The 27,934-nt window shown below is 35.3% G+C and overlaps 1 protein-coding gene across 1 annotated transcript in view; it reads right to left on the reverse strand.

Moving 5' to 3' along the window:
* The window catches only part of LOC150108543 (KICSTOR complex protein SZT2-like), a 1,022,772-nt gene that overhangs the window by 763,821 nt on the left and 231,017 nt on the right, over positions 1 to 27,934 (reverse strand). The window contains exon 18 of the mRNA XM_090390485.1: positions 16,915 to 16,993. Coding sequence (XP_090246611.1) covers positions 16,915 to 16,993 — 79 coding nt within the window. The remainder of the gene's footprint in view (positions 1 to 16,914; positions 16,994 to 27,934) is intronic.

The following is a 27,934-nucleotide window of genomic DNA, read 5'->3' on the forward strand; positions in this document are numbered from 1 at the left end:
TAATTACATTTCTAGTACTGACGGGGACCATCTTTGGCTTAAATGATAGTGACTACCACATGGGGTATGCTTTCAATCAATTCTGATACGTCGCACCAGGAACATTCTTCTATTCCTCATGAAAGATACCCCAATTGCTGATGACAGCCACTGTAGTCTGGAAAAAATTCGGCATTCTAATTCATCCCAAAGATGTTTGATGGAATTGAAGTCCACACTCTGACTAACCAGTCCAACACGTCAACACTGTTTTGTGGAAACCAGTCTCAGATATGCAGTGCAGCATGGCATGGAGCATTGTCATGCTGAAACATGCAAGGATCACTTCCTAAGTACTTCCACAGCATCAAAAGCATGAAGTTGTTCAATATATCCATGTAGCTATCAGACATCATGGTTTTGGACACGTCCACCAATGAATCAAGGCCCATCAAACTGAAACACCCCCGTATCATTACCAAGCCTCCACCAAACTTGACGGTCTTGCCAGAATGGATGTGTTTGGACCTGGAGATTACCGTTTCCCAGGTAATCTCCAGATCAACACAGCCATCAGAGTGAAACATTTGGTTGATCCACAGAACCTTTTCCAATCATCTATGATCCAGGAACAGTGTGAAAGACACCAGTCCAAACATTGTTTGGCATTGGGGGGGGGGGGGATTTGTTCGCAGCAGCTCTGCAATGGTAACCTAAGGCATGCAACTCTCTCGCATACAGTTCTAGTGCTGACAAATGTCCCTTCAGCATTTTCCAGGTTGACTGCAAGGTCTCCTGCTAATAATGTGTGGGATGCTTGAAATTTTCAAGATAGAGCTCAATCTCAGTCAGTGGCTTCTCTGGGCATTTTCTTACTGTCGTATAGTACGCCCACAGATAAGAGACCCTTCGACACTTTTGCACGTCAAAAGAAAGAGAATCCATTCCAATAATAGGGTAATCAATCTATTGTGAGATGAGTATTTATTATTACACGTCGGAAAATTAACTTCTCTTTTATAATCATTGTAGTTTTTAAAGTGGTAACTATTTTGCTTGAATAACAGTTGGAAAATTTTACGCATAAAGCACGTGATTTCGTGTGTTGGTGAACAAATTGTACATCGCCTTATTTCTTTCTCCCCTTCAACATGAATTGACTCTTCTTGGCAGTCTGCCAACAATGGCTTTCGCTTCTTTAGTCAGACTATAGCACCATCAACTTTCCATCTACAAATGACAAAAGCAATGGTGGATTTCAATGTACTAAGATGGGTAGCAATGTCATGGGCAAAAGGACAACTAACGCGACACCCAACTACCATCCTGCATTGTAAGAGTCTGTCAGTTCGGCTGAACCTGGCATCTTGACAGAGTACAGTGCAAAAAACATGCAGCACACCCCAGCTTTTATTACCAGACACCTTTTATTACGCCGTCACTCCCTGAATATTTGCATGTGGTGGGACCCAAAATTTGCAGGGCACATAAGGCGTCCAAATATTTTTGTCAACATAGTGTATATAAGAACACATCACATATAATAATAAAAATATTATTATTTTTAATAATAATATTAAAATATATTTTTATTTGCAGCATGTGCTGCAAATATAATTCCATCAATCCAGAATGGAATTACAAACCTAAGAATGTAAACAGCTATTACAACCAAATATACATTGCCTCAGAGAGGTTCTTATGATTATTTACATGTAATGCAGTTTGAAATGGTTAAAATTTGAATTTGAAAAATTTTGAATTAAAGTTTATCAAATATCAAATTTTTTTGCTTATATACTGTAGATATATGGTTTATAAAAATTTGCCATTAAGGCCATATAAGGATGGGTAAGTGAAATAAAATTTCAAGAGAGAGCCCAAACTCGATAGTTCATTAAATCCTGTCTCACCAGCACAATTATTACAATGTGTTGTTAAAACAGAGATCAGAATGATATCAAAATTAAACTATGATGTCATCTGTTAATATACATGTTAAATACCAAGTTTTATTAAATTACATAAAGTCAGAATTGTTATATATAATTTAAAGAGGCTTACACAGCCATAACGATGTGCCAATTGCTATGACAACCATGCCAAAGAAAGATCATTATAGGCAGTGGCGACTCGTGGCTTGAAATCGCGGGAGGGGTGCTGCAACTTTCAAAATATACATATACACTGTAAGTACAGTGTATACGTATTTGGATAAAATATCAAAATTATTGTAAAAATTTTTAAAAAAATTTTTACATGAAACATGAAAAACATGAAAAAATACTGTTTATTATCGATAAAATTATACAGTTTGTATAATTCAAAATTACTTAAAAATAAAATATATTCTTCTTGTTTGGTTTCATGAAAAAATATTGTTTATTATCGATAAAATTGTACAGTTTAGTATAATTCAAAATTACTTAAAAATTACTATAACAAATGTTATGTCTTTAATTATAATGTCCAAATATTTAAAGAGACGGAGTGAACATGATAAGCACTACGAACACTCCACTACTGGCGCAAACTGCATATAAACAACAGTGGAACTGTGCAACGGACAGTGCCGCTAGCGTTCTTTGCCCTCCTAAGTGCTACAAGATAGATTTTTATTTTTTTACAAAATAAGATAATTGTATAGGATTGTTGATGATAAAATTAAATATTACAAGCAATATTTATATATCAAGAAAAATTGGGGGTGCTGCAGTTCCACAGTGCCTATGCACGAGCTGCCCCTGATTATGGGTTTAAGCAAGATCAACCACAGAATAAAGGAGTATATACAAAGGATACTAATTAGGATATGGAATCTTCATATCTAGCATTATAACCTGGCATTCAACTTAGCAATAATAAGCAGTAGAGACAACCAATTTCTTCCTAGAAATTTCTAAAACAGCACAACTATATTTGCTGGTAAAAGAATAAACCCTCTGAGGAATAAAAAAGCCTTAGTATATAAATATATACAGGTATCCCTTGCTTAACACGGGATTTAATTAACGTGCCAAAATTAATTGTGGCAATCCCTTGATATACACGCTGAGAGTTTTGATTAATGTGTATTTAACCCTGCAGAGCTCGCAGATGATCTGACAGATACATGCAAAATGTTTAATATAAATATTCTTACACAATTCAGTGTATAGTTTGGACGTCATGAGTAGCTGTGTATTCATATGTTCCGAGTGATATTCCGCACTGTTTTTTTTGAAGTCAGTTTGGTTTAACACATGTTATGTAAAGGTTTGTGATATTTGACAGTAAATTGTATCTTAGAGCTACTGTGACTTCTGATGTCAGTACAGGATGGTTTAGTTGTTGTTTTTTTTTTTTATAACAATAATTTTTATATATGAAATTATTGATATAAAAATTATTTTTATATCAATAATTTCTAGATTGTAACTGAAAATAAATAAACCATTATGTATTACTGAAATAGAGACCCAAAGGCTTATTTATCATACGCGTCCTATAGATGTGCTTTACATTATGGAAAATACTAAGGAAAGTGATCTGGAGCTTATTCCACCTTTACTATGAGTTGCCCATAAGGTGGCTTATGCTTGCATCTGCCGAAACTTTTAGTTTCTATATATTCGGCACGAAACTCTTGCAGTTTCTATATTCGGCTATGAAATAATATTGGATTCAATATCCACTTATTGTGTACCATCATGAATTATACTTGCAGTGTTTTTTCTTTATGTTTTATTGCTTTTTGCTGAGGTCTGGAGAGTCATTTTGCTTGTTATCATAGAATTCATGCCGATAAGAAAAAAAATTAAAACTGTTCAAACGATTCTTGATAACTTCTTTTGATAAAAAAAATTGCAGTAAATAATGTAGGTACAAATATTTATTAAACATTTACTTCATTTATTTTTTATCTTTTCTAAAAGAGTACCATATAAAACGAATTATTAATACAGTAATCGATCATGAAAATGATCGATTACTGTATTATCATTGATTTTCAATAGGCAGAATCATTGATTTTCAATGATTCTGCCTATTTTCATTGTCTTTGTCTTTTTATTGCTGACCTTCATACCAAATCTATTACAACAGCTATTCAATTTAGTCAGAGAATCTTGCAGACTTGTAGTGGATTTATTTAGAAGTATAACATCATCTGCATAAAGCAAAGAGCTGACATTAACATCTCCAATTTTGATGTCATGTTTAATACCACTTTCCTTCATAATGTGATCCATATAGATAATGAATAACAGAGGGGATAAGGTACATCCTTGTCTCACACCAGATTTAACATTAAACCATCTTCCTGTACTTCCTTCAATTCTAACTGCTGACTTACAATTCAAATAAAGACTAAGTACTGCTTGATATAATGCCCCATTGACACCATATAACTGCAGCGTATTGAATAGTTTCTCTCTTGGCACCTTGTCATATGCCTTTTCCAAATCGAAAAAACTTAAATACAGATCTTTGTTATATTCCCATGCTTTCTCGACTATTTGTCGTAAAGTGAAGATCTGATCCTTACAGCCTCTATTTGGCCTGAATCCAGCTTGTTCTTCACTAAGCTTTTCTTCCACAATTCTTCTCAACCGTTTCTCAAGTATACTTGCATAGATCTTGCCAGGAACACTTAGTAGGGAAATACCTCTGTAATTCTCACATTCAGATTTATTTCCCTTTTTATATATGGGTACTATGAGAGCTCTACTCCAATCATAGGGAATTCATCACTCTGTCCAGGCTTTCTGAACTATGCAGTGCAGCCACTGTAAGACTCTTATACCACCATACTTCAGCATTTCTGGTCGAATATCATCTACCTCTGCTGCCTTGCCACATTTCAAGCCTTTATACCTGTATATTGATAATTTAATAATAATAACAAAAAAAAACTAAATGGACTTGATATATTGATGTGATGATTCCAAAAACAAAAATTTCCAATGAAATTCATCCAGTCAGAATCTAGGAATAAATTTTGTATAAACAGATGGACGAAACAAGTCTCACAGGTGTTTAAGCATTTTTCAAAACACACCTGATTCATACAATTCTTCACATCTACAATTCTTATGATTTTCAGCCCAAATTGAGCACTGGCCTCTGGGATTTTGCTTACAATGCTGTCTGTCCAAAACTTTACATCTCCCATTTGAACAATGGAATGCATTCCTCTTAGTGGAGTAGATTTAGGAAATAAATGTGTCTAGCTTAAAGCATATGAAAAAATGAGTGCACATAAACTCAGAAAATAATTAATAACACTAATGAACATGAACTAAGATGACATCATACCACAGGGCACTAAGTTTAATACAAGTGGTTATTTACTTTTTTGGTGACCTGTTTACTCACAATTATTTAAGCTTATATGTTGTTATATTATAACAGCAACAAAAGATATGACTTTTCACAAATGGACATTGAATCAGAGCTCAAGAAACAAAAAAAAGGAAACAAAGCACTGAATCACACTGGACATACCTAAAATAAACTATAGTAAAATCCATAGTATTCAACACAAAATACAAGGCTAATCTTCTTGAATGGCAGGCAGTCTCAAGTAGAGTAATGTGGGCAAATATGAGAATGGGGAACTGGACAATGAGACTTATTTGTGCCTATGGTCTCACAGAAGGTTCTACTAAGGTAGAAGTGGAGGAATTTTTTGATGCTTTAGAGAAAGCAATGACACAATGAAAAAGGAAAAGTTGGTCCTTGTTGGGGATCTAAATAGCAGAGTAGGAAATTGTCAGACATACAAAACTATTTTGGGAAAATTTGGAGAAAAGAGCAAAGCTAATAATAATGGCAAATATCTGTTGGATTTCTGCTCAGGACATGGACTGGTTATTACTAACACCATGTTCCAACATAAAAATGTGCACAAATTCACATGGAGAGAAGAGGCAAGGAATAAGAAAAGTCTCATTGACTATGTTATTCTTGACAGTGATGTTTTCTCCCTGGTGCAGGACACCAGAGTGTACAGAGGATTTGAAATTGGAAGTGATCACTATTTAGTCTTGAGCAGAATAAAATTGAATTTCATATTGAAAAGAATAACATGTAAGCGAATAAAAGTTAAGCAGCTCTCAGATGTGAATTGTAGACTAAAATACACAAAGAATATTGAAGAAAAAATTAAAGAGTTTGAGAATAGGAATCAAATCTTAGAGATTCAGTGCAAGCCTTGAAGAAAGCCCTGATTGATTCAGCTAGAGAGCCAAGTGGTGAAGTTGTCTGCAAGGATAGAAAAATCAGAACTCCATGGTGGACATAGGAAGTTAAAGAAGCAGTGATGGAAAAGAAGAAAGCATATCAAAAGTTATTATTTTTGTTATTGTTCTGGGCAACTCCAAGGAGTCGACAGACTCATCGAGGGAGGCCCTAACATCATGTCAAGAACAACTATTCGACATTCACACAGTATCTATCATACCTTGCCTTGAACTCATTCATGGTCGTAGCATCCACAACAAACTCTGGAAGCTTATTCCACTCATTCACCACTCTTCAAGTAAAAAACCTAGCTCTAACACCCTTTTCAACCACGCTCTTGCCCAGCTTCCATGCATGGCCCCTAGTACCTCCCACCACCAGTCATATTTTCAAAAATATCTTCTGGATCAATCTTATAGAAACCCTTCAGTAATTTGAATGTTTCAATAATATCACCCCTCCTTCGCCTATCGACCAATTTCTGCAACCCACAATTTTTCAACCTATTCTCATAAGGTTCATTCCACAGACCTGCTATCATCTTGGTCACTCGTCTCTGGATCCTCTCCACTTCCTCCCAAACACTCCCAAATCCCTGGCCTCATCAATCTCCTGGAGTACAGCTCCACCAATGCGATATACTGCTGCTATTCTTTTCATCCCAAAGTGCATACCCTTACACTTTGCCACATTAAACTGACATCCATTTTTCCTAGCCCAGTCCTCCAAACTATCCAAATCATCCTGTAAAATTTTGAAATCCTGTGCACTCACAATTGCTCTACCCAACTTTGCATCATCAGCAAACAAGTGAACACTTCCTCTCAAATCCTTTCCTATATCATTGATGAACAAATTGAAAAGCAGTGGTCCAAGAACTGAGCCCTGCGGCACACCACTAGTCACAAGCCATCTTTTAGACTCCACTCCTGAATAAACCACTCTCTGGTATCTCTCCTTCAACCACCCCCTATCCATCTCACCAACCCTATATCTATCCCCATCTGCTCCAGTTTACTAATTAGGATTCCATGTGGTATCCTGTCAAAGGCCTTGGCAAGGTCCAGTAGTATCACTGTAAACCCATTACCCCCTATCCAGTTCAGCTGTCACTGTGATATAAAATGTGAGCAAGTTACTGAGGCATGATCTACCCTTCATAAAACCATGTTGTCCCACATACAATATCCCATTTTCATCTATCCAATCCTGTATTCTTTTCTTGACTAATTTCTCTAAGACCTTGACAATGATTCCTGATATGCTAATCGGTCGGTAATTTACAGCAGCAGTCTTGGAACCACCTTTATGCAGTGGAACTATTTTCCCTTCTTTCCACCCCCTCGGGACTAACCCAGAACCGAGACTCAAATTAAACAAAATGGTCAAGGGTACTGACAATTCTTTAGCTGCTTCTCGTACAACACGAGCTGGTATACCATCCAATCCCAGAGATGTATTGACATTGAGGTTATGCAATAGACTACTCACCTCCACTTCATTCACCACAATTCCCGTATAATCTACTGGTTTATTCGTTTCTGCAATGTCACCACCTGGATGATATATTCTTGCAAAGTGCTCACTCAGTAACTCAACTATATCAACTGATTCAGTTACCTCCCTATCATTGGCATTCTTTAAAATCATTCTGCATGTACATTTTTCCTTTTACTTGCTACATATCTCAAAAACTGTTTAGGATTCTCTTTAGCCTGCATGGCCAATGTTCTTTCGTAATCCTTTTTTGCTTTTCTTACCACACTCATTACCCTTCTGGCCTGCGCTTTATACCATTCATGTGCCTGCCGGTCACCTTTCTCCTTAAATTCCCTCCAAAGTTGTTTCTTTTTTTGCAGCTCAAGCTTAATGGTGTTATTCATCCATTTAACCCCTACTTGATTTATTATTCAGACTCTAGGTATACAGTCAGCCATTGCTTCATGCAAACACTTCTTAACTGCCTCCCATGCACTATCAACTTCTAGTCCTTGCAGTTGTACATGCCATGGCATTGAACCAATCAAACTCCTAAGCTTGTCATACTTTCCAGCCCGATAATTCCACATGTACCCTGTCTTAGTTGTAAATTCCACTCCTTTAGCCACCTTCCAAGTCATGACCTTATGATCACTCTCACCAATTGGTGGCAACATGGTCATGTTCGTTACAGCCTCATTCTAAGATGCAATTACTAGGTCAGGCACACTCTGCCCCCTAGTATTTTCCACTACATGCTGTCGCAGATAGTTGTCCCTTAATAACCGCATAAAATCCAATTGCTTCCTCCCGTGTGTCCTCTCCTCACTCCAATCAATGCGACCATAGCTGAAATTCCCATAATAATTACCCTCCTTCCACTCATTTCTTCTATTTGCTTGTGCATACTGTCACCACCATCTTTTCCACCACCTATAGCAGCACCCAATTGTATATTTTGTTCTACTAGCCACAATCTCACACCAAATGGCCTCAAATGTGCTCTTTTCTCTATCCTGCAATTCAACTTCTATTCTCCTTGGCTGCAGCTCATCAGCTATCATCAACAATACTCCTCCCTCCATTTTATTCTCCCTGTCATTCCTGAACACACTATACCCATCACATTCAATCCCACTAGCTATATCATCTACAGTCAGCCATGATTCACTAATACCAATAACCTGTGGTCTGGAAGTGCCAACCATGGCCAAAAACTCATCCTTCTTGTTCCTAATACTCCTAGCATTAGTGTACATGAATTTAAGACCCCCCATTAGCCCCAACCCTATCTTGATGTCTTATATTAACTATCCCACTCTGATTTGTTGTCCTTATTCGCTCGGGCATATTATATTCATTCATACATTCAACTGCCTCCCTAAGGACTGTATATCTACTCCCTCCCTCCCCTTAATAAATCTAGTTTCCCTGAATTTGCACATCCACTACATTCAGCAACACTTTCTCAAGTCTCCTTACACCGTAACCATTCAAATGCAAGCCATCCATCTTATATAGATCGTTTCGCCCATCGAACTCACTCCACACATCCACAAATTCCACACCACTCGTCATACATAACCCACGCATAAAGTCATTTGCAATTATGGCCCTCCGTTTAAACATTTCGCTGTCATACCGTGGCAAAAGATTAATCATTCTAACTTTCTCACTCTTCTCTTTTGCTACTGCAAACAATTTATTCAGGTCTTCTATCATTTCCATTTTATCTCCTTTCAAATCATTCGTACCTGCCACAACAATCATTTCTTTCACCCTTTCCTTTTGCTCTCTAATAGACTCAGTTACATCCTTTATGGTCGCACCAGGTTGGTACGATTTTGTCAAATCCTCTACTAACACACCTCGTAGTAACGAGTCTCCATACAGCACTCTATCCTTCATTTTGTTCATGTTCACACTCATATGCCTATATTTCCTGTCATACTTTTTATTATTGGCTGGTTCATTCAGTCGACTTTTGTTCATACGCTCTAGCTGCTGTTTTGCCCTTTGTATCGCACCATTCAACAACGCGATCTCACTCATTGCATCTATCTCATCGATTTTATTCTCTGTAAAACCATTAATACTATCATTCACACTTTCTACATTCGCACTCTCAGAATTCTCTGGTACAACCTCGCCGCTTCTTGTCATATCCCTATTTTCTTCATTCTGAAGTTTGACAAAAATATCACACTCACGATCCGAAATACACTTCAATTCCTCATTCTCCCTACATTTTCTACACACATTCACTCCTTTATTATCATCTAACCACACTCCCACCGCACTCCGCAAAGAGTACATTTCGCAGATAGTACACTGAATCATCTCCTTTATATTACCGTTCTTGAAAGAAGATGGCGAACCATCATTACTGGCCGCCATTTTCCTTCGTACTGGAGCCATACTTACTTGTAACGTATTTTATCAAATTATAAATTATAAAACACCAAAACACACAAACAGACGCACTAAGATATGCAAGGCAAACAAAACTACGCAATATTAAAGTAAATTTATCAACGATAACTGAAAATAACAGGAGCTTTCACGAACACTATACACTACGAATCTCTCTAGCGGCAACTTTTTCCTGGCAGGAACAAGTTCCTGGCAAATAAGTCAGCTTGTGCTCTTAGAGAATAAAGAGACAAATGCAAGAATGCTAAATACTGTGTAAAACTAGCTAAACAAAAGTCGTGGGAGGACTTTGGCAAGAATATAGAAAATAAATATCAAGAAGGTGGCAAAATATTCTGGAAGTTGTTGAAGAAGCTTAGGAATGGAGGAAAGAGTGCGGTAAAAGGAGTTAGAGATGATAAAGGTGACATGAAAATGGGAGAAAAAGATATCCTTGAAGTATGGAGTAATTACTTTGAAAAAATGCTAAATGAAACAAGCAGTGATGACAGCACAGTGATAAAAAACACTGACCAGGCATGCAGTCGGGAATACATATCCATACTTGAAGTAGAAAAAGCCATCAAAGGCTTGAAATGTGGAAAGGCAGCAGGAGTAGATGATATTCGACCAGAAATGCTGAAGTATGGTGGTATAAGAGTCTTACAGTGGCTACACTGCATAGTTCAGAAAGGCTGGACAGAGGGACGAATTCCCGATGATTGGAGTAGAGTTCTCTTAGTACCAATATATAAAAAGGGAAATAAAACTGAATGTCAGAATCACAGAGGTATTTCCCTACTGAGTGTTCCTGGCAAGATCTATGCAAGTATACTTGAGAAATGGTTGGGAAGAAAAGCTTGGTGAAAAACAAGCTGGAGTCAGGCCAAATAGAGGCTGTCAGGATCAGATCTTCACGTTACGAAAAATAGTCGAGAAAGCATGGGAATATAACAAAGATCTTTATTTAAGTTTTGTTGATCTAGAAAAGGCATATGACAAGGTGGTAAGAGAGAAGCTATTCAAAACACTACAGTTCTGTGGTGTCAGTGGAGCAATACATCAGGCAATACTTAGTCTTTATTTGAGTTGTAAGTCAGCAGTTAGAATTGAAGGAAATACAGGAAAATGGTTTAATGTTAAATCTGGTGTGAGACAAGGATGTACATTATCCCCTCTGTTATTCATTATCTATATGGATCACATTATGAAGGAAAGTTGGAGATGTTAATATCAGTTCTATGCTTTATGCAGATGATGTTATACTTCTAACTAAATCCGTTATAAGTCTGCAAGATTCTCTCACTAAATTGAATAGCTGTTGTAATAGATATGGTATGAAGGTCAGCAATAAAAAGACAAAGACAATGAAAATAGGCAGAATCATTGAAAATGTCAACTGTGTTGTGAATGGAGAACCTGTGGAACAAGTAAAACATTTCAGCGACTTAGGTATGATTTTTACTGAAGATGGTAAATTAAATATAGAAATAGACAACAGAATCAACAAAGCTGGTATGGTAGGAAGTCAATTGATTAAATTCATATGGAATAAGAGAGAAATTAGCCAGAACACTAAATTAGCTGTATACAAGACAGTGTTCAAACCAGATTTAACTTATGGATCTGAGAGCTGGGTCAGAAGTAAAACACTTGACCAAAGACTAGAGACCGCAGATATGAGAGTTCCTGAGAACGATTATAGGCGTAAACAGATGGCATCAATGGCAATATCATATTAAAAATGAGGATATTAGGAAAGAACTTGACATTGTCAGCATCCAGGAATGCATTAGCAGAGCTAATCTCAGGTGGTATGGTCACTTAAACAGAATGGGCGAGGAAAGATTAGCAAAACAAGTGTTCTCTGCCAGGTTGGCAGCAAAACGTCCCAGAGGAATACCAAGATATAGGTAGATTGATGCGGTACAAAGTGCCTTAGACGATAAGAATATAAGGTCTGATAATGTTGGAGTCTTGACAAGTAACAGACTGATTTGGAGGAAAATTGTAGATAGGAAGTTAGTAATGATGTAATTTTTGTCATGTAGTACTAGCATATCATGTACACCCCTTGAGGGTACATGGCAGGAATTTGATGATGATGAACTACTTAACAATATTCATTAAAATAACAAGAATATTTATAAAAAAATAACAATTTTACTTACACATGAGTTTCAGGGAATAAATTTTTGTTTGTAGCAATTTCTGCTGTGTGTTCTGTTTTGGCAATCCCTTTGAATACTCCAACAGTAGTCGGCCATCATGTGAGAATCCCATCTTCCTTGGTACCGATCTTCCATAGTTTTTAAGTCTTGATGAAATCTTTCACCTTGTACATCGCTTACAGCACCTAAATTCTCGGGAAATCTATCAAGATGACTGTATAGGAAATGAAGCTTTATGCTCATGTTGCAACCTAGGCGCTGGAAATTTTCAAGCATTGTTTCCACTAGATATTTGTAATTGCACGCTTTTTTGTTTCCAAGAAAATTATTCGCAAACATCGTAAATGAAGTCCAGGCCTCTTTCTCAATTTCGTTCATAGAGTTGATGAAATTTGGGTCTCTCATTAAAGTTCTAATTTGCGGTCCATCAAATACACCGGCTTTAATTTTTCCATAACTAAGTCGTGGAAATTTTTCACATATGTATTGGAAACAGTCACCTTGTAAATCTAAAGCTTTAACATACTGCTTCATAAGACCTAGTTTGATGTGTAGAGGTGGATAAATGATTTTTTCTCTATTGATTAAAGGTTGATTTATAACATTCTGTTCTCCAACATTTAAGGATATTCTAAGAGGCCAATGTTTCTGACTCCAGTGTTGATTTCTAGCTAGACTATCCCAGAAGCGTAGAAAAGAAGGAAACTTTGTATATCCTCTTTGAAAGCCAAGTAAAAAGTTCACCATTTTAAGATACACACAGATGATCCAGTTATGGTCTGTATATTTTAATAACTTCAGAACCTTTTTAATGTCCTCATATGTTTCCTTTAAGTGGACTGAATAGCCAATAGGAATTGAGCCATATACATTCCCATTGTGTAGTAAGACACACTTGAGACTTCTGCTTGAACTGTCGATAAATAAACGCCACTCATTTGGATGATATTCTACAACACTCATTTCAGTTAGTAAACCTGACACATTGTTACAGTAAACAAACCCACACTCGTGTTTAAAATATTGTACAAGATTACTTTCCCTGCTACAAAAAAAAGTTATCTTTGTATCTTGCTCCAGTAAGTTTTTTTCATTTAATCTTGAAGGTAACAATTCCTTTGATAGGCCCAAATCTCTTACTAAGTCATTCAATTCCACTTGAGTAAAACGTTGCGGTCCAGAACTGGAAATTAAATTTTCATTGTCTAAATCAACATCTGGGTCTTGCTCCTCAAGAACATCTGGCATATCCCGATCATGCTCGTTCTCAAGTAAAGGAAGTCCTTTATAAATTGGCACGGCTATTTCAATGGAATGAGCAACTGGCCGAATTGCTGAGTCAAGATTTGGATACACAATTTTTTTCTTATTCTTCTTATTATAACCAGAAGTCTGAACTAAACAAAAATAGCAATCATCTACGTGATTTTTCGGTTCACGCCAAATCATTGGAATGCCAAAAGCTAATTTTTGGCGTTTTCCATTGCTCCACTGTCGTAAATTTTCTACACATTACTTACACACTTTATTTGGAGCCCATGAATTATCCTGATCTGCAAGTTTTACGTCAAAGTATGCAAAGTACACTTTCTTAACGAAATCAGTGATATTTGTCCTTTGACTGGGAACAGTAAAGCTGCCACAAATGTAGCAGAAGGAATCTACACTATTGACACATTTTTGAGTAGCAGACATGATGTATTTTCTTCACTGCCAACTAACATGCAATTAACAAGACAAAAAAAACCAGAGACTTTATTGAAACGTTATAAGCGCTCATCATACTTTCACGATCGATTAACGATTGACTGATTTTGATCATTCTTTGTCTGCTATGACGCATGTAGCATTCATTTGTTCTAGGCAGTTGTCATCGCCTACTTTTCATCACTAAATGTATTAGGTCGGCTATCGGCCTCTCTCACATTCAAAGCGCCAGTACATGCCGTTGCAGATTCTTATGCATTTATTCGTTTACTAACAAGCGAGAGCGGTGAGCGCTCCGATTCTGATCTGCACACCGCTTTGAATAATAGGCTATATCTTTGGGAATTTTTCAAATGTCTTGATAAAAAGTTAGGAACAGATTTTTAAAAGTACATACTTTTAGAAAATAATATTAAAAAATCGATTTTTTTGATCCTCTAAATAGTACTGCCTCCTTAAAACTATCAAAAACTTACAAATTAGCAGAAAGAAAATGCCATAGAGGAAAAACCTGACGTGATAGAGAAAAATGGGTTTGATATTTGAAATCAGCACACCCAAATTAGTAAAAAACAAGTGTCAGATCATAATCAGCAGAAAAAAAATTTTTTTTTGTTGGCCAGTGTAATGATTGTCAATTTAATGTTGCAAAATGCAAGGTTATGCACTTCGGGTTGCATATGGTATCATATTGATGATGATGACTTGGAGATAATGATGGACAAAGTTCATCATTATCTCCAAGTCATTTTAAAGTTCAGAGGGCATATTGCAAAAGTTGGTAAAAGAGCTCAATGAATTACTTGGATATTAATACTAAAACACACCAACAAATAAAGATAAGGAAGTTATTATCCTTCTTTAAAGTTATAATACGGTCATATTTTGACTACTGCACACAGATTTGGTCACTTGGGTTTCTTGGGGACCAGGAGGAGTTGAAAAGATTCATAGATGACTGACAAAGATGGTGACAGGTCTGTGGAATACTCCCTACGAGGATAGGTTGAAGGTTTGTGGGTTACAAAGTTTAGTTGATAGGCATAAAAGGGATACATGACAGTAACTTTTAAGATATTAAAGAGGGTTTTATAAAATTGATGCAAGCGATATTTTTCAATATATGCCAAATAGAGAACTAGAGGACATCCAGAGATGTTGTGTAAAAGTATGAACACCAGTTTTTTTTTTTTTTTTTTGCATGGAGAGCAGTGAGTGAGTGGAATGGATTGCCAGAATTAGTTGTGAGTTCTCTGACAGTGAATGGATTCAAGGAGAAGTATGACAGGATGTGTTTATGATGGTTGATTTGAGTCTCCAGACTCCATGGAGATGCCGTAAATAATAATAATAATAATATTTCGTTGTTTGCTGATAATGCAAAACTGGGAAGGGCAATAGTTTATACAGGTTATGCAAATATCCTGTAGGAAGATTTAAATAAACTGGCACTGTGAACAAAGGATAATGATTGTTAATTTAATGTTGCAAAATGTACGGTTATGCATTTTGGAATGAAAAGGTTACATACTGTGTATTACATAGATGGTACTAGATTGCAGGAAACTGATGAGGCTAGGGACTTAAGAAAGTTATTATCCCTCTTCATGTGGCTATGATTTGGCCCCATCTTGACTGCTGTGCACAGATTTGGTCACCAGAGTTTCTCGTGGATGAGGATGTGGTAGAGAGGACTCAGAAATGAATCACCATGCTGGTGACAGGTCTGCAAGATTCTCCCTATGAGGATAGGCTGAAGGTGCGCGGGTTACAAAGTTCAGTCAGAGGGGACATGATAGAAACTTATCAGAAATCAATGGGGTTTTATAAAATTGATGCAAAGGAAAATTTTCAATATATGACAAAAAGAGAAGTAGGGGTCAACCATGCAAGTGATGTAAGAGCGTGGTTAGTAAGGGTGCACAGACTAGATTTTTTACTTGGAGAGTGGTAAATGAATGGATAAATTGCACCTCATCCCCACACTGGTAGTATGCTTCTAATGGAACATACTACCAGCCGGGCTGGCCAGGTAGTTCACATACCCTCTTTACAGTCAAATTCAAATCCTGTCAGTGGAATGTGAGATTGTCTTTAGGTGAAAGATGAATTGCATCAGCCAGTGTCAGCATCCCACTTACAAATGCTTGAAGTAGCTAAAAAAAGTTCTACATTTCATCTGTAGAGCAGGTTTTCCAGATTATTTTAAAGATATCAAAAAAAAAAAAGAAATATATTAAAACGAAATAAATAAAATAAAATAAAATAGCAAGTCCTCCATGGTATTAATGTGCTATGGGTTTATCACTTTTCATGACTCGGAGTCAAAAAAATAAAATTAAAAAAAAAAAAAAACTCTAATGATTAACTTTTAACTATTCAGTCTTTTTGCTGTACTGCAGTGAACAGGTTAAAAGTTAGGATTTGGGAATCCTACTTCAGAAACCTAACATGGTACTTTTTTAATACCGCTGAAGACTTTCAAAATAAGCAAACAGTGGGTTTCACTGATCAAAGGAAGCCATCTCCCACCTAAGAATATTCATAAACATCTAAGGGACTGTGGGATTCAAATCTACAACCTATATGTTAGAAAGCTGAGATATAATCCACTTGAACAACCACAGTGGTTATAATCCCATCTAACTGTAACTGATAAATGAATAATGCAATTTCTTTCATCATTTCCACTGCTTCTGCTCTATACAGCTTTTCTTATGTTTCTTGAAAATTACAACATACAGATATTCAACTTCAAACTGTAATGAGTTTCTCCTTCTTCACAACTGTTTTTGACTGTCTATGATCCTATAAGAATACTACGAGTTTAATAACCTTTAGTGTTTCAGATTATGGGGGAGAAGAAAATCAAGTACGTAATCAAACAGGCTACACGAACATTACCATTTCAATTTTAGAATACAAGAAAAGGAATTATACATACCTTCATATCAAGCTCCATTAGCATATTGATGATACCAGAATTGGAATGAGCAAAATGAAATCCCTCATGAAGTCGAATTCTAAACAACAAAAAAAAATTTCTTATGCAAAGAGAGAAGGTATGATATGCATAATCAGTGATATTTTAATGTGTTAATTTAATTCAAATATATCAATTAAATACAAATTGATTATAGAATTGCTATATTTGAATAATCTGCATGTTATCAAGAATTTTAACATAAATGGATGCTTTGCAATGATCAAAAACTGTTAACAGAAACTATCTACACAGTCAAACATGTTATGGGAGACCAAAGGATATTTTGCAAAAAAAAAAAAAAAGACTATAAAGACTTCAGATTAAAAAGATGAAACCTTTCCTTTAATGTACACATTGATCAGCATTCATTTCAGACAAATTATGGAGACAACAACCTTATTAGAAATTATTTATTTCCTGAAGCGTGTAGTTAGAATTTTTGAAGAAAATTCTTGCTGTTTGTTTCAAGACTACAATCTCCATCATGCTGCGAACTTCAGTTTCCCATTAATTAGTTGGAAAATATGAATCTTTCATCTTTTTATTTCAGACAAATTATTGAGACAACAACCATGTTAAAAATAATTACTTTAATTTCTCAACATTTTGACCTTCATATTAAGGTCATCGTCTGGAGTACACACACACACACACACACACACACACAGACAAACTATATTACATTTCAAACAGTATGCCAAAGAAACAATGATTTGATCAACAGTTATTCTACTGTCCTGACCTCTAGTGAAAAAAATAAAAAATAAATAAATAATAATAATAATAAAATAATACATTAAAGCTATATTATGTTTATAACATCATCAAAGAATAATTTCATATAGATAGTTTAATTATATAAATCAACTGGATATTAAATCCAGCATTATTTCAAAGGCCAAATGTAGAAACTATGAAAGTTTCGTATGAAATTTGAGCAGAGAGCTTACGGGAATACACTTGTTGGCATTTACGACTTGCTCTAGAGCAGGCCATGTAGAAGACATGATTGCTAAGGCAACTCGTATATGCCAGCGAGTGTATTCCCATAAGCTCTCTGGTCAAATTTCATATGAAATTTTCATAATTTCTACATTCAGCTTTGAAATAATGCTGGGTTTAATATCCACTTGATTTATATAATTTTGCATTGCCGAACTGAAGCCTTTTGGCTCATTATTTTAGTAAATTCATATACATAGTTTTATTACAGCAAAATTGATGTCCTAATTTAGCATAATAGCTGTTATATTAGAGTTAAGATCCTGGATTACATGCAGTCCTATTTATAATTAACTCTTAGACAGAAAGGTTATGGGTAGAATATGTGCCTTCTATATTCTTGGAATTTTTAGGCCATCATTATTGTTAAGATTAGGATGATTGATAAGAATTTCACAGGCCTAATACTCTTGCCTAGAGTCCCTTCCCTCATATGCTGTCTCATGTAATTACATCTCAGCAAACCCATTTCTTCCTGCAATGTGATCTCTCTCTCTTCTTTCCAATCTATATCTCCATAGTTGAAGTTCCCCATAATAATCACTTGAACCGTGCTCATTGTACTAATTTGGTGATGCATGTCTTCCCAATCATCCCTGGCCTATAGCAGCAACTAACCATATATTTTGTCTTATTGGCCTTGATCAAACACCAGACTGCTTCAAATGAACAGCTGCTCTCCCAACTATCTCCAATTCTTTTTGGCTGCAATTCATCTGCTATCATCAGTAGAACCCCCTTCCCTATTCCTATCTTCTCTATTCCCTGAAAATACTAAACCCTTCACACCTTTCTCTGTAACTACATCATATGCTGTTAGCCAAGTCTCACTAATGCCTATAACTTTTGGCAGCAGGTTACACCAACCAATGCTAAAAAGCCATCCCTCTTGTTCCTGACACTTCTGACATTAGTATATAGAAACTGCAACATCCCTTAACCCTTGCTCTCCCCCCCCAAAAAAAAAAAAAAACACTCACCTAATGGGTGACTTCAGACACATTCACCTGCAATGCATCCAACCTAACTACTTAATTTTCCTGAATTTGCACTTCAGTGTGCTCAGTGAATAAAGCTCTCTTTAGACATCTAACACCAAAACCATTTAGATGAAGAAAGTTTATTTTTCACTTGGTTAGAGTATAATAAATTTAGTTTAATCCTTTATCCAAGTGTGAGCAAACAAAGTTTGCGCCTGAAAGTATCTTCGGGACTGGGGTAAGGTGGTGTTTGCTCACACTTGGATAAAGGATTAAACTAAATTTATTATACTCTAACCAAGTGAAAAATAAACTTTCAACATCTTTCTCTAAATCCAGAGTAACTTATTAAAAAAGGGTGGCACACCATTTGGCAACTCCGATAGGTGGAGATGACCTGCGAATGCTTCTGCCTGGTATCTCAGCTTGGGCCTGGCTCCCACTGAAGAGACCTCAATAAAGGTCGAAACTAGTCTGGGTAGTGGCCCTTCCCTTAATGCATAACATTAGACATATCCACAAGGAGATGTGTTTTGCATTATAGGAGATACTGAGACAGGAGTGTTGGTATCTTGCTCCACCTTTGCAACGAGTTGCCCTGGTGTTGTACCACCTTACCCCAGTCCTGAAGATACTTTCAGGCGCAAACTTTGTTTGCTCACACTTGGATAAAGGATTAAACTAAATTTATTATACATTTAGATGAAGACATCAGGATTTTTATAAAGCTAGATGATTACCATCTTTAAGAAAAAGAAATAAATCTGAATGTAAGAATTACAAAAGAATCTCCCAAAAAAAGTGCTATAGGTATGCTTCACATAATCATAACATGAGAACAGACTAAAAATCATCATGAAGAAGAAACTTGGTGAGGATAAAAGGTAGTATCATACAAAATAGAAGTTGTCAGGATACCAGTTAGTTGAGAAATCAGGGGATATAACAAGTATCTAAGTTTTGTATATATCATTAAAGACATCCTCCCATCCAGACATATTTCAATATTCAAATAGAAAAAGAAAATATACAAACAGCTATATGCTATATAGGACAGCTATGGGCTTTCCCCCTTTGGCCAATTTCTAAATAATACATGCACTCTTTCTATTACATATTTCTACATTCTACATACCAATTTTTGCTACACTTAGAAAACCAACCAGTGGTATCTCTGCACTAAGCTGATGATGTGTTTGCTATTTGGCCACATGGTCCAGACACATTAGATACATTTTAGTGCATTTAAATAGCCAACACTCTAAAATCCACTTCACAATTGAAAAGGAATCTAATAACTGTCTGTCCTTCCTAGATACACTAGTCACACATCTTCCAAATGGTTCATTATCTTTTTCTATTTACAGAAAACCTATGCATACTGGAAGATATTGGCACAATCACCCCATAATGATAAAGTAATGAAATAATTCTTCATTAGGAAAAAATTATTTAACATATTTGTAGAATTTTCTGCTAGTTTTCCTATTTATTGTCAATACAACTGAAAAGAGATAAACACAATAAGAACAACACTAAATTGCAAGCATGTGACAATATATGCTATCAACGACAGGAGGATAACTCCATCCACAACTATTAGAATTCAAAGAAATAAATTTAAACAATTACAATTTTATGAAACACAGGAACTAGGAGTGTTACTTAAGATGATTTCTCAAAATGGGGAAATTTTAAGGCAATAATTTTTGCTGAGGTTCAAACTGTAATGTGGGCTTCATAACTTTTTTTTATATAGAAATGTGATATCCTAAAAAACATAGAGCTTGAGCTATCTGTTCCAATGATAATGCTCTTACCACTAAACTCACCTACTTTTGCTACACTTTTTTTAGCTAATGGGTATAATCCCTGGAAAATAGAAATAACACTAAATCCTGCCCACCTCAAATCCCCCCTCCCTCATCTAATTAGATCACAGCAAAACTGTTACTATTCCGTACATTCATGGCACATCTGAAAAGATCTCTAAATTGGATAATAAATATCAGTTCCTTACTACATTTAAACCATATATAAAATTGGCAACCCTCATTCCATGTTCTCATTGCAATCTCCACAACAACAAAACCAAAACAACTTTGAAACAGAAGTCACTACTAGTGTGCTGCTTCTTCAATGTCTGTGCATGAATGCATGCATTAACTTCAAACTGCTGGGTAAGCTCAACAATAGTCTCCTTGCATGAGTAGAATGAAATAATGTGTAAAATAAATTTTCGGTAGTGAAAAATAATTTTACTCTACTTTTCAGCCTATTTAAATAAAGAGCAATAATTCTTTGATATCCGTTGACCAAAAATAAGTGCACTTCTTGAACATGAAAAAAATTATAAAACTGCTGAAGTTTAATGATATTTTATAACAAACTAAAATTAAACTGTTTTAATAACTATAAGATTTTATATAATGGTTTATTAACATAATACTAAATACTAAATCTAACATAACTTATTATTAACATAATAAGTTATGTTAAATTCTTTAACATAACTTTTATTCTTTAAAGACAAGCGAATTTAATTATAATGCTCATTTAAATTTCCCAGAGAATTAGAAGAAATACTGCATTACATTGATACAGTAAATAAATGGCAATAGGGGAGAAATGAAGTATATTTAATTATCCCAATTCCTTAAAAAAGATTGCTCAATACAGCAATCCCTCGATTAATGAGCTTAATGCGTTCTTTAAAACAGGCACATTAATCGAAAACACACTAATCGAATATAATAACCTATGGGAAAAAGTATAATTCGTTCCTGAAATTTCTTTTTTAAACCTTAATTTTTTTTATAAAAGAATTAAGGTATGTCTCAGGGCCTAGTTAAAGATAAACCATGAAGCTGAAAGACAATAAAACATATTCAGAATATATTTATTTAGCATATAGCTCACACATGAAAAGTTACATTACATTAATCCTTAATATATATGGACATAGTAATAGACATATGTACAATAAGAAGACATAGTACAGTCATAAAAAGAGACACTCAAGAATCAAGAATAGGCTACAACTGGATGTCTAGGTTGATTATCCAGTCGACTGCACTTGGTGTAGCATGGATGAAGTCTGACAGGTTTCAACTGTATGCACGTAGGACACATTCTGCTATAATATGATTAATTGTCTGGCGGGGTGATCCATAGTCGCACTTGGGTGAGGCAATCATGCCCCATTTGTAAAGGTGGTCTGCACATCTGCCATGGTTGGTGCAGATTCGGTTAAAGGCAGACCGAGAATATAAATTTTATTATTCTACTTCAGAATATAAATTTTATTATTCTACTTCAGAATATAAATTTTATTATTCTACTTCTTAACAAAGAATTGAGCTAATGTAGTTTGGCGAGCATTTTGTTTCTTTTTTTTTTTTTTCATACAACCGATGGTATGACCCTATTGCCTCTTCTACTCTTCTGCAAATTTTACTGCTTCTCCCTTCATCAGGGTCAGTCTCTAAGCATTGCTGCTTAAAAACTTCGATTGTACAAAAATATTTTCAAATTGTTTCTGTGAAATCTCTTTTGGCTGACTATCTGTGGTTAAATTTTCTTCATATTCTTCGGGATCTTCCCACTGTGCATCTAAATTTAGCAGGTCGGAATCACTCAATTCTTCAGAATGAGATTTAATTAACTCTTGGACGTTATCATTGTCAATCTCATCAAAATCTAGTTCACGATGTAAACACAAGAAAGACATTTAATTAGCCAAATATTTCGGTCTGAAAATTGCAGACCATCTTCAGTGGCACTACAAGAACAGTTTTAAAAAAATAAAAAAATACAAGGTGGAATACTAACAATAAATCATTTAAAAATAGAACAAGTTGCATGATGTTATACCACTAAGTATTAAAGGGAATATTATTAAGCAGAGACATAATTGAAATAAAGATATTAATTAATAATATTAAATAACATAAAATTAATATGAATTAATGAATTATCCTGATTAGACTTTCCCAGATTTTTGATACAGATATATAGTCATTCCGATTCAGGTTAGGACGATGGAGTAATGCCTCTACACTTTCTTTGAATAAACGTTAAAATTTATAGTGGGATCTATGTAAGAAGCGAGTTTTTTTAAATGATCTATTGTTAGTATTCCACCTTGTATTTTTTTTAAAAACGTTCTTGTAGTGCCACTGAAGATGGTCTGCAATTTTCAGACCGAAAATTGTAGACCATGGCTAATTAAATATCTTTCTTGTGTTTACATGCTTATATCATTCAATCTTTATGTCACAAGCACCCTTAAAATATCAAATAGTTCACGACCAATGTTGGCAATTTCCTCAACAACATTATCCATTTCATTTGAAAAGCTTCCAAAATCTTTTGCACAATGCAAAAGAATGTGCTTCCAGTATGAAGCGCTGTGGCAAGTGTCTAACTTGCGCCCCACAACCCAAAAATGACAAAAATTTTGAAAAATTTAAATGTAACAAGTTAAATTTTACTAAATGCAATATATTAAATATTTACTATTAACCCCATCAAAATGAGTTGCAGTGTGTTGTAGAATTTGTGTGTCTAAAGCGACGTATTGCCAAAACTTAAAAATACAATATAAAATAGCAGACTTTTATATCTATTTATTTATTTTTATTTTTTACATTTTGTGTCCCCCAAACCTAGTTGTGCCCGTGGCGGAAGCTCTTTCGGCACTGCTTCCAAATGGCTCGTATATTGCTAGCAGTAATTTCATTGCAAGATTGATGAATATTTTCAATAGCAGATTTAACATTAAATTTCTTCCAGAATTCTACTAATGTCATAGAATTCTCACCAGATGTTGCTTCTATTGCCTGTTTAAATGTTTTTCTCAGGTAGTATGCCTTAAAGGTTGCGATAATCCCCTGGTCCATAGGTTGTATAAGAGAAGTTGTATTTGGCGGTAAAAATTTGGAACATAGCATACATGGAAGTAGTGCAGTATGCCATTAAAAATAATTTTGTAAAATGTTTTAAATTGGTAACTAAATTATTTCATTCTGGTGAGTGATTTTTTAAAATAGTTAGCCATAAAAATATATAGATAGAAAAATTTTTTAAATCTGTAACATTTATTTTTAACATGTATATAGGCGCACTAATCGAAAACACACTAATCGAGTGCACATTAATCAAGGGATTACTGTATATGTCTCACCTATTTCACTTAAAAATAAAATGTGGTGTATCCAAATGAAAGTCATCAGATACTCCACATTGCAACAGAGTGACAACAGAGTTGGATAATGGGATGTTTGTTTGTTTTTATGTTACTCCCACACATGAAAGGCTGTAAACCAATGCCATCGATGAGATACGGATTTGCAATTTTTATTAATTTCATTTTTATATGTTATCTAGAAACCTCATACTGTGCGTTTCTCAAGCCACTTCAAGCCTCCGATAACCTCCCACCTAAAGACAATCAGAAACAACCATTCCCATGATGGGATTCAAACCCACAGCCTGTTGGCTGAACAGCTGATATGCAAACCACGCAACCAACCAGACTGTCAAAGCATAGCACAATATTTCTGGATTTTGCCAAGGCATTTGGGCAAGATTCTACATTTGAGGCTGTTATACAAACTCAACTGAGATGGGTTTGCAAAATAAACTCGTGATATGGATTGGAGAGCAGCTGACCAACAAGTATTAGAAAGTGATGTAGGTACTGAATCTATAAACAGAAGAGTGACTCTATAAGAAGAGTCTATCACTGAATCTATAAGAAGAGTGGTTCACTCTTCTTATAGATTCAGTGATGTACTACAGGGTCTGTACTTGTGCCACTGTTGTTTAACATATATCCTGGGTGAGGTATCCAACGTGATAAAGAACAATGTTGATATAGAATCCTGCATGTTGAACAGATTAATTATATGAGCAATGAATATCAGTTCAACAGTGCCGAGTATAAGATTATGTATTTTGGACAGAGAAAACTGCAGGCAGAGGAGTCTCTAGCTTCATTTATTCCAATGAAAATAGAGACTGGGTGGGAAATTATTTATTTTGGCTGAATTAAAGTTCAGCCACATTTATAATGATTAATTCATCCCATCAGATAAATGCTGTTAAAGAACATACTAACTTGTAAGAATAAGGAAGATATTCTATCTATTTACAAAATTTTATAAGACTATACATGTTTGTGCAGATATGAAGACAGTTATAAAGATCACTGAGTAACCAAGAACATAACTGGCCTATAGAATTATGCAGCTAAGGATAAATGAGGAAACATACTCCAAAGTTTGAAGAGGAGATGGATGACAGCAAATGAAATTAAGAAGTATTTATAGTATAGATGCAAGTGATATATTGCAGCCTAGAGCAGGTGCAGATACTCGGAAGATACTAAGTATCTTCAAAGTATCTGCACCTAACAGATAACACCACAGATCTCCAAAAGCTCATTGACAGAGTACACACAGAAAGCCAAAGAATGGGAATAAATATAAACATCAACAAGGTGAAATACATGGTCATCAGCAAACATCCAATCTCATCAATGAAACTGACACTCAGTGGGAAAACTATCAATCAAGTGTCAAGGTATAAATATCTTGGTTGCTGGCTTAATGAAAGGCGAGATCCTAAAACAGATATAAAGACAAGGATTGAAGCTGCACAGCAGTCTTTCATGAAAATTAGAACATTATTCTGCAATAAAGTTCTAAATATAGAAGTCAGATGCCGAATGCTGAAATGTTATGTCTGGTCCATTTGGCTCTATGGAGTTGAAACATGGACATTGAAGGCAAAAAACCGTCAAGAAAATTGAAGCCTTCAAGATGTGGCTCTATAGACGAATGTTAAAGATATCATAGATAGAAAAAATAATCAATGAAGACGTCTTAAAATCCATTGGCAAAGCCAAAGATACAAACAATCAAGAAACAAAAAAAAAACATCACATCTTGGCCACATCATGAGAAAAGGCAAATATCAACTTCTGCAAACCATTTTGGTAGGAAGAATTGATGGGAAAGGAGCTAGAGGAAGAAAAAGAATATCTTGGTTTGACAACATCGAGACGTGGACAGGAAAAAGCAGGATACAACTGCAAAGATCAACACAAGAACGTAGTTTATTCACCAAGATAGTCACTGACCTTCGATAGAAGATGGCACCATAAGAAGAAGAATCATTAACACCAGCTTCTCACTCAGCCTACACTACAACCCAAAATAATTCTAAGAAAATTATGCTTGCCAACTGGAAGTCAAGCATTCTGGACCCTTGCCAAGGCTGGTGGGAGTAGCCTTCAAACCCTAATTTCCACCTCTCTCACATCCTAATAGTACCATAGTAATATTACCTAAAGATAAGGCAGTCTTACAGTATCAGTCTTTTCCTCCAACTTTTGTATAGAAAACTAATGCAAATCACCTTCTACAATATCACGAACTGCTCACCGCATGACTCCTTTGATCTTTTGCCAGAGGGACATCAGAAAAATTCTCATTAGTCTTAATACTAAAAAGTTTCCCGGCCCAAATGGTATCTCTAGCTTTGCCAATATAAGTTATGTTCATTTGGCATCTAACCAACAACACAGAAGCAAGCCTTTCTCCATCCTAAGTCTCATCTTAACAATCTGCTCATGTTTCTTAATAGTGATGGCAGAGTGAGATAATGGATATACCACAATGTTTCCACAAATTATGCCTAGGCATTCAATAGGCTTCTAAATGCTACATTAGAAAAACTCAAAGAGGTGGGTATGTAAAATAAACTTGTAGAATGGATTGGAGAGTGGATGATGAAAGATATCAGAAAGTGACGTATGGAGATGCAGAGTCTAAAATAATGTAGTTGGTCAGTGGTGTAGCACAGGGTTCTGAACTTGGGCCACTGTTATTTAATTTATATATTAATGATATTGGGGATGGATTAGAGGGATATATCCAGTTGTTTGCTGATAAATGATAAGGGTCATAGGTGATACAGAATCATTGCAGGGTGACTTCAACAGACTAATCTTATAGTTGAATGTTAACAACTGTCAGCTTTAATGTTTCTAAATGTAATAATATGTATTATGGACAAAAGATCTGGCATAAAGAGTATCATATTAATGAGAATTTACTGCATAAAATCAATAATGTTGGACTTGGAGATAGTAGAGTGGGCGGTGAGTTAAAGTTTAAGGACCTATTGCTAAAGTGGTTAAATCGTCATCCTGAATAATTGCACTGCTGAGAACAATAACCTGTAATAAAAAAAGAAGTTATTCTTCCACTTTACAAGGCATTGGTATGACCACATCTGGACTACTGTGTGTAGATTGTCTCCCTCTGAGAAGTACAGTTGTCAAGATTCACAGGTAGGTGAGCAAAGTGACAACTGGCCTAAGTAACTCTGCATAGGAAGAGACTGAGGGTATGTACAGGTATTCTATGTTTGAGGAACAGATAGTTGAGAGGAGATATGGCAAAAATGTACAAATTAGTAAAGGTACTTATGTATAGATATAAGTTAGATACTGCAGCTTATGGCTAGTGCATGCACAAAATTCTGAGTCATGCATGGGAACTGGCTATTAACAAGCATACAAAATCTAGATTAAGTATGAATGACTAAAATGACTGTTGTACAGAAATGTTTAACAGGAGACTGCAAATGTGATGTATATTTGGTCATGCATATGTTGTAATATAGTAATTTTCAGCCTCAGGCTCAAAGTAAAAGCATCCAGTTAAAAACCTGGATGTTCAAAAACATTTCAAAATTCAGAAATAGTAATTCTCTTCTGACTTGATGGAATTTAATAAAATTTGGTATTTAGGATTTAAAATAAACATTTTCAAGTCATTTAAATATTGATTTTTCAAAGTGGCAAAATCCTGTCCACAGGCATATATACTAAATCTCAGTGTCAGATCCTTTCTGACACTCAGTATGAGACCAACCATGCCACTTATTAGAGACCTGAAGTAGCCTGAAATACACCAAGTTTATCT

This window comes from Typopeltis vanoorti, chromosome 3 (genome assembly GCF_054136105.1).
Source record: "Typopeltis vanoorti isolate ZY-2024b chromosome 3, IOZ_Tvanoo_1.0, whole genome shotgun sequence".
In the NCBI taxonomy this organism is placed as follows: domain Eukaryota; kingdom Metazoa; phylum Arthropoda; class Arachnida; order Uropygi; family Thelyphonidae; genus Typopeltis; species Typopeltis vanoorti.